General features: G+C 35.7%; 1 protein-coding gene across 2 annotated transcripts in view; it reads right to left on the reverse strand.

The window, feature by feature from the left end:
• Nucleotides 1-8,571, reverse strand: part of LOC137921291 (oxysterol-binding protein-related protein 9) — a 91,382-nt gene that overhangs the window by 58,609 nt on the left and 24,202 nt on the right. For both annotated transcript variants that reach the window (XM_068763958.1, XM_068763957.1), the window contains exons 2-6: nucleotides 5,052-5,180; nucleotides 2,696-2,875; nucleotides 1,702-1,779; nucleotides 861-911; nucleotides 266-335 (exon numbers count right to left, since the gene is read on the reverse strand). In XM_068763958.1, the coding sequence (XP_068620059.1) occupies nucleotides 266-335; nucleotides 861-911; nucleotides 1,702-1,779; nucleotides 2,696-2,875; nucleotides 5,052-5,180 (508 nt within the window). The remainder of the gene's footprint in view (nucleotides 1-265; nucleotides 336-860; nucleotides 912-1,701; nucleotides 1,780-2,695; nucleotides 2,876-5,051; nucleotides 5,181-8,571) is intronic.

The raw sequence follows: 8,571 nt of genomic DNA on the forward strand, positions 1-8,571 counted from the left end.
TGGCGCTTACCCTAAAACCTCTTTTAAGATAGCTAATCTCTAGGGCTCCCTGGGGAGCCTTGTCTCAGGGCGTTAAACATTTCAGTTTCATCAGATTAAGACGCTCTTTAGATCTTAAACCCCTTAGACGATGGAGTGACTAAGTTCTCGGGCCCCCACGAGGAAACCTCGCCATGGGATGTCACTCGTTGATAACATCCGCCTACTTATTTTATAAGTAGTTTAACTACGAGAACATAAGTCGATTCATATTTTGCAATGTTACCTTCTTTGTTGAGCATTTGAGAGGAGCTGGTTGGACCCTGGTACACCCCATTCACGGGATTCACGGTGTTCTGTCAACAAAAATAATCAAGACTTGAATCACATTCATTAGTATAGTACTACTACAATAAACATGTTTTTTAACACTACTGTAATTTTCATTTACACAATGTTGTCTTTCTTCTTGGGGGCTTTTCTCATACCAGGGCGTGTTTAAATCCCTCGTGGCTTATATTACAGGATTGGTCATAAAACAGCCAATACACTGCAATGTCTGTCGTACAACTTGAACATTTTTACTGCATTCATAGATGGCGCGAGTGAGAAATATTTAATTCTTTATTTAATACTAGATGTCACTTTAATAATTTACCTTAATTCACAGTAATTTTAATTCAATATCAAAAGAAATCATGTTAAGTTATGGTTTTCGACTCATTTTAACCAGTACTCGCAAATGGACCTTATGTATTCTAAATTTAAACTAAACCTACATGATATAATAGTCGTTAAAGTGATTTGTGATCCCGGCGGAGGATAGTGAAATAATAATTGGCGTGAGAATTACGTTAAAAAAAACCATGAATGAACATTACCTTAGCAATTTGCAGCAGCACTATGGAATGTTTGATATTATCCAACATTACCTGTGAACAAAAAACTGTATGAAACTTTAACAGAGTTGCTTTAGAAAAGTTGAGGTGACACATCATTGAAGGCGCTTAATATCGCCATCTTTTTGGTGTTTAATTTCATAAGGAATTCCGGTTGTTCAAGATATCCGAAGAACTATCCATAAGTCGCAATGCAGTGCGACCTCTGGATCTTAATCCATTCGCCTTAGACAACAAGTCTCTCCTTATCTTCGTCGTAGTTTCACATAACGCAGGCAAAGCACGTTAGGATTGCCAATATATGTATGCCAACAGGCGATGCTTGATCTTGAGCTTCTACGATATAATCAACTTTCTTCTCCATCAAAATATATCTAAGGCATCAATGCTCTTTCGTTCTCTTTTATCGTCCATGTTTCTGTTTCATAATGAAACATAGGATAATCTCAGGATCTCAGAAAAAATATAGAGAGGTTGATAATATATTTCTAGGCGGCCTATCGCAAACTTTTCAACCACCAGAATAATAATATTATATTCCGTGATATTTTGCTAAGAAAAATAATTACTTTAGATTTTTTAAATAAGGCAATATTTATATTTACCTGAACCAGTTACAAAGGGCAGATTTAATGCTCAGAAATAATCTCAAGTTATCGAGTCAGCGAGAAATTCACTATCACACAGAATTATAATTATAATAAATCATTTTAATTCTTGACCAAATCTTGCACTTTGTATATCAACCATAGAGTTTAAAGTGGATGGAATAATAAGATAAATAATAAACATGCAATTAATGTTTAATTGCCGTAATACTTACGTTGGAATGATCTAAAATCACTTGACCCTTGCTCTTCTCTTGCGGGTCAGCTAGTTCCGAAACGCGCAAGCCCATTTTCTAAAAAGTAAAAATAAACTAATAAAAGTGTAGTTCACTGATTGTATTTGTAAATGTATATTATTCAAAACACATTGTTACTGTCAAATTTGACCAAAAAACAACTTGAATGACAACTGTATTGTCAATATATCTGAAATGTAACTAAACAGTACATAGATGGCGCTGTATACATTTAATAATTTTGTCAGTAGATGGCGTTATTTTATACAAGATTTTTAACCACAATGTTGTCGCTGGTTATGTACATTCAATTCTACTTAAATTGATAGAAATTAAAATCAAATGACCAATTACATATGAAAATGTTAGTCATAGACAATAAAATGAAGCTTCAAAAAATGGATCAAGTTATTTTTTAAAGTAAACTTGGACTTTTGCAATTGGTTTTGCATTAACAATCTTTTTTAAGTTAAATATTGATGCATTCAATCCGATAAAAGAATTTACAAGTTTTTGAGACAAACTGATTAGGATCTCCAACCGTAGCGACGTCGCTGGAATATTGTGAATATTTTTTTGTCTCATTTTGTTAATATCATGCTTTAAATTTTAAACGTTTTAAATATATCCATCGCTGGACGTTAGGCTCCACCATAGAACTTAAGCATGGCTGGTTGGAAGCGGTTGGAAGCTGCATCTAGTGACTTCCAAAGATCTTTACAAGATCGTTTGTCCAGCTGGTGGGACGTCCCACGCTGTGCCTGTTGATTATTGAACTAAAGCCATATATTTTAGTCACATACTGTATATTAGTGTACTAAAATGAGACTGGCGAGTTTGATTCAAAATGCTTGCTATATTCACACTACGTTCTAGAAAAATCCGAAAATATATGATTTTACTCTGGACAGCGTTGATCAGTACGGCCTGTACTTTGAAAGGTGTTTGCGTTAGATGCGTGTATAGTAGTTACCGAGACGAGGTCGATCATGATCTGGAGGTAGGCATCAGCTTCTGCAACGCGACGCTCCAGGTCACCGTGGCGGTGCGCTGGAGCAGGTACACTACGTGACCAGCGCTCCCTCCTCCCGTGCCGCGCGATCGTCTCCTCCAGTGCTCGAACCCATCGCTCGCGCTCTGCCCCGTCACGTGCCTGCAGACAACCTTTCATTAACCATTTTATTCCGGGAAAACCCTTCCATTATTCGGAATATATAGGATGTTTACTTAAACTATGTAAGTATTAATTAGGTATCTATTTTTACATTCGTCTGCAATGGTGCGGTGTAAGCAATGACAAAATTACACTTCGTATTTTTACTCCATTTTATTTTGTGTCCTATGTATATATATACATATATATATATAAATATCATAAGTAATTCGTGTTTTGGGGATAGCAGCCAGCTCCCTAACCGCGAACAGCTTGGGCGAACCGAGGTTGGAGCCGGATATCTCCTTCGGCTCGCCTGTGATCCACGCTCCCGTCCCAAGCTACATACACAACATAAACACTACACAGCTCTACTCGGATAGAGCGCTATAATACGTGGGAATGGCTTCCTACAGCTGTAATACATCTTTTGTTTTATTAAGTTCACGGACCCTTCCGCTTCTTGAACTCAGTTCCGATGAAGCTATAAAAGCCTCCGGGCTACCGAAACCAAAAAAATTAACCATAGGTACTTTTCTATCTCTGGGTAGCTCCATGAGACGTTTTAAAAGAGATTGGTATTCTAATGGCTGCTACGCAATACATTTTTGATAACATATTATTTATGCGCCATAATTTAAAATATTATATGAAAAATAGTGACAGATACATGATAAATATATAAAATAAAAGGAAACTCATAAAGCTTAAATATTGCGTTCAAAAAGTTAATAAATCCTTCATGGGTCTCTATGTACGCACATCTAATAAGTTCCGCGAGATATCTTAAACCTTCCGTTTATTAGTTTTAACTTTAAAATGAATAGTATATTACTAAATAAATGTTATTACAACTTGGTTTAATGATTTTTACATGATTGATAACAAAAAAAAATAAAAAAATAACACACTAAATTTCATCATAATCTTACATTTTGTGAAGATAAATGTCAAGCATTATATAAACAAGTTGAGAAACCAAAAACAAAAGACCACATAAGCCGCCCAGAACTTTTTTCGAACCTAAAATTTGTGTGATATAGCTTTTTGGTCTAGTACGTAATAACAAGTTTCTTACAATAATATGTAACTTATGATTAGATACTCTCATTGCAAAGGTCGCGGGCAGAGCTGGTCCTTGAGGGGGGGTGGTGAACACAGTGAACGTATATCAGCTGATATGATGATGATCGTCCACATTAATATAATTAGAGGTGACTTCTTAATCTTAAAAATTAGTTAAAAAGAAACCGACATTCCATACATTCCGATTTCCGCAACCGGATTCGCGAGAGAAAGTGATTGATACGAGATGATTCAAGACGTCAAGAGTTACGCCGTCCGGCCGCACTCGAACGTGCGACCCATCCCTCGCATTCCAATACCAAATAAAACGCCTATCGACTTTCCCTAGATATCGCGTGAAGTGCTTTATGACATTGTCTTTGCCATCCAACCAACATTTTCTATGTGATTTTCAACTTTATCTATACGACGTGATCGCGTTGTGAAATTGCTTTATCATCATATCACATGTCAAGGATTTAAGGCCCAAGACCTACCCTAAAGATCATCACGATGACCGGTGTTGCGCTGCCTACTAGCTACTTCTATTACAGTCTGTAGCGCTTGGGCAACGGCTTCAAATAAAATAATGTAGCAAATAATATATAAGTGAGTATTCCAAATTGTATTGTTAATATGTATAAATTTTAGCTGTATTTACACATAAGAAAAAATTGTGTAAGAAAAATTGTAAAAAATTATAAAACGCTGTCATGCCTCGCAGCTGGGAGAAGAAAGATCCGTATCAAATAGCGACAACCCTCTCCCGACTGTCTGCGTTTAGTTTAAGCGAAAAATAAATATTGTGGAAAAAAAAACTAGCGATACCAATTAGAAGTAATAAAAAAAGCTACTTCTATTTTGCATTTGCTTTCGAATAGAAAACCGATAAATCAATTTTTTCTACCGGACTTCGCCAACGGCCCTTAAATTTCGACAGTACAAAGCTGATTATCAATTTTGGCGACAATCCCGAAGTTTAAATAATTCTCGTGAACTTTAACTTTACGACGAAGAAGTAAAGTCTTGGTTAATTTAGTGGGTGTAAATCAAACAAAACCTTTTCCACTGCAAATTACTGCACAAAAGGTTTAAAATAAAGTGTACTGACCTGAAAGTGAAAGGTTTTGTGATCGACGGTGATGGTGAAGGTGGAGTCGTCTTCGTCATCGATACCGATGACGGCGGCCCGCAGTCTGACACAACCGCGTCGCACGCCTCTGGTCATTTTCTCCTTTGACTGAAAGAATACGGAAATAAAACCACCATTACTACTCCTCATTATTTAAGCTGGAGAACGTCCACTGGTGGACATAGGCGTTCCCCATAGATTTCTAATAGGTCCCCTCGAAATAGGCCTTTAATCTGCTTCTTCCGAAGACATTGATGACGTTGAGGTCCGTCCACCTTGTAGTTGAAAGTCCTTCGTCCTCTCGCATGCCGGTCTGTGGTCTCCACTCCAGAACTTTAGAGACCAGCGGCCATTTGTTCTGCATATTTTATACGTTATTACAACTAATTATACCATTTTTTACTGTATACGTTGAGGACTATTCTTGAATCTGATATCAGTAAATTATGTTTTGTTACGTATGATTAGTTTGCTTATAAGAAACATTTCCATTGTGTATTATATTGAAAAAAAAAATGGAAACTAATAAAAAAATCATATAACAATTTAAGGATGTTTAAGTGAATAATTGATTAAAAAAACCCTCGGGTGTTTACAGACGACTCTTCTAAGAACAGGGAACCTTTTTTTGTTTGGTTCTATAAACTGGTCTATTACACATATTACAAACTATAAATTATACATTTTTTGTGGTCTATTTAATCCACTTTCTAGAAATGAACACTACATTAATAAAATCAAGACTAAGTTACACTACGCTATTCAACCGGCCAAGTTATAGTTAAGTTTGGAAATCTTGTATCTTGATTCGAACTTAAAATGATAGAGGTACCTTATAGTCCCCTTAACTTGTATTACTAATCTGGCTATTATATAAAGTAACAGCTCAAGGCGAGGTCCCTGAGACATTATTTCAACAGTCACCTGGACTGCGCGCAAACCTAGTTAATAAATGCATTAATTATACTTTATAACGTGCAGTAAGTCACAGGGTATTTAGATATTCAGAGACACCAATACAAGCTATATTCAAAACATAGTTCGACGAAAATAAAACGCGCCGCCACACTAGCTTGTTACATTATTTTAACTTAATTTTTTAATTTTAATATAATTTTAATAGTTTATTACAAAGATCAATATTCGGAATAGGTGATGCTTTTGGGCATTGTTAGGTCATAAATTATTACGGTTTTCATAAATAATTTAGTGTTTCATGTACGTATTTAGTTTCTTTATAATATTCATCTATTAAATGCTGCGGAAACAGACCGGTCTAAAAAAAAATCTACGGGATAGGCTTACGTTCAAAGAAAAAGGTCTTAAGGTAGAAGTGATAACGATAACTCAACTTTTTAATTAGAATAATAAGTGATATAAGAAATTAAGTAATTGAAATTTTTAAAAAATCAAATAAAAGCCTTTTTGAAAAATATATCCTTTTTATTTTGAATCAATTTATATATAGACAAGAACAAGAATACAGATGACTTGAAGACAAGAGTCGTTTGACATTATTGTCCTTGAATAGTGAACAGCCGTTCTATAGATCATATTTTTGATAAGGAATCGCTGTCTATGGGCTACAAGCATCTTGTAAACCACGCGCTGTCAAAAATATATAGCTTGTATGAAGACACCAGAAAGATCTCGTTCTGCTGCAACTCATTGAGTTCTTGAAGCTTTGGGTCTCTTTTCAGACGATAGATGTCCACTACAATGCATAGATAGAGAGGGTACACCATAATCGCCACGCTTTGTAGGCGTGTTGACGATAGCAATGTGGTATAATACGTAGAGAACGCTGCTACCCATCATCTGGAAACTTGTGCAGTGGCAATTCTATATAATTAATACAAATCGAACCCGCGACCAACGATCATAAGTCTGAGACTTCTACCGCTGCTAGTCCATCCGGTATTGTTATCATATTAGCAGCATGACGTCCACTGCTGAAGATAGGCCTCCCCCATATATTTACATAAGAAGTTACATTCAGCGTCTTCCGACAAACTTAACAAAGACGTCTGTTAATGTTCTGTCACCATTTATTCATAAATAAAGTATCATATGATACACTTATGGATGTGGTAAATAAGTCGAATTGGTCGGACTGAACACATTTATCGATGTAAAGTTATCATATAAAATATATCTAATTTATAAAACTCTCGTGTCACGGTGTGCGTGATTGAACTCCTCCGAAACGGCTCGACCGATTTTCGTGAATCGCAGCGCGCATATCGGCCAGGGCGGAGAATCGGACATCTATTTTTCATCCCCCTAAATGTTAAGGGTGGTCCACCCCTATTTTTTTATTTTTTAGACAATATTTTTTGTCTTTACTTTTTTATGATACAGTATACAAAACTACATGCAACCCTAAATTTTCACGCCTCTTCGATCAACCCTAATTTTTTATTTGTTAATAACATATATTGCAAAACAAAAAAATTATGTCTGTATAATTCTCATTTCGTCATTAGACATTACATATGTCTATTTTAATTTATCAATAAGGTATAATGTGTGAGCATCGTCTGATCTATTGATGGCAGCATGCCCCGGTCGGCTATCGACCCCGGCGGTTTGCTATACGGCGGAGCCGTGACATATTATATGATAATTTTAAACTGCACTCGCATAAACAACTAGCCTATTACACGCATCAGTATTTATGTATACTACACATCTATCAAAATGTTTCGAAACATTTTTCACCTTATAAAACCTTTTTAGAGATTTTAAAATCTAAATTTTTAATATAAGCTTGTAAAATTTAGACCTGACAAGTTTATTTTATATATTTATTTACTTTATTGGAGATAAACAGTAACAAAAGGCAGTAAGAAAGTACGAACTTGGAAGCTTAGAAATATAAAAATAGTTACAGATGTTACCTTATAACTATCTCACTGAGAATTTTTAATGATTTATAGTTAAACAATGAAAAAACATTACTAAACAGGGATGATGAAAGTCTATGGTTTATATATTTATATTACGTTTGTTTATGTATTTATATTATGGTTTAAATTGTATTGTATGTACTCAATAATTTCGAAATAAGAACGAAATCGATTGAAAGATACGAGAGAGCACGAGTATATATCAATATCACTAGCATATGAACTGTGAAGGTGTGTCTGCCATATCACACATGTTGGGGTGACAGTACTGGTTCTCATCAGGCCACGCCAATCTATTTTAATGACATTAAAAAATAAGCAGAGCTATTTAATGTTAATAACGTTAGTTAATACTAAATACACAGAGCTATGGAAAGGGCTATGCTTATAGATGCGAGACCAATTCAGAAATGAGCAGAAGAACCGAGGTTACCATTGTAGTTCCAAGTATTGCCCGTCGGAAACGGTAGTGGAACTGCAACCGACGGTGGACGCGGTGTATATAGGCTTTCTACTAGATGGATCGACGACACAGTCAAGTTTGCGAGGAGTCGCTGGAGGCGGGCAGTGCAAGACCAGACATCGAGGAG

Source organism: Battus philenor, unplaced genomic scaffold (genome assembly GCF_028537555.1).
Source record: "Battus philenor isolate CCGP_79_NKW_IND1 unplaced genomic scaffold, ilBatPhil1.0.hap1 SCAF_19, whole genome shotgun sequence".
Taxonomy (NCBI): domain Eukaryota; kingdom Metazoa; phylum Arthropoda; class Insecta; order Lepidoptera; family Papilionidae; genus Battus; species Battus philenor.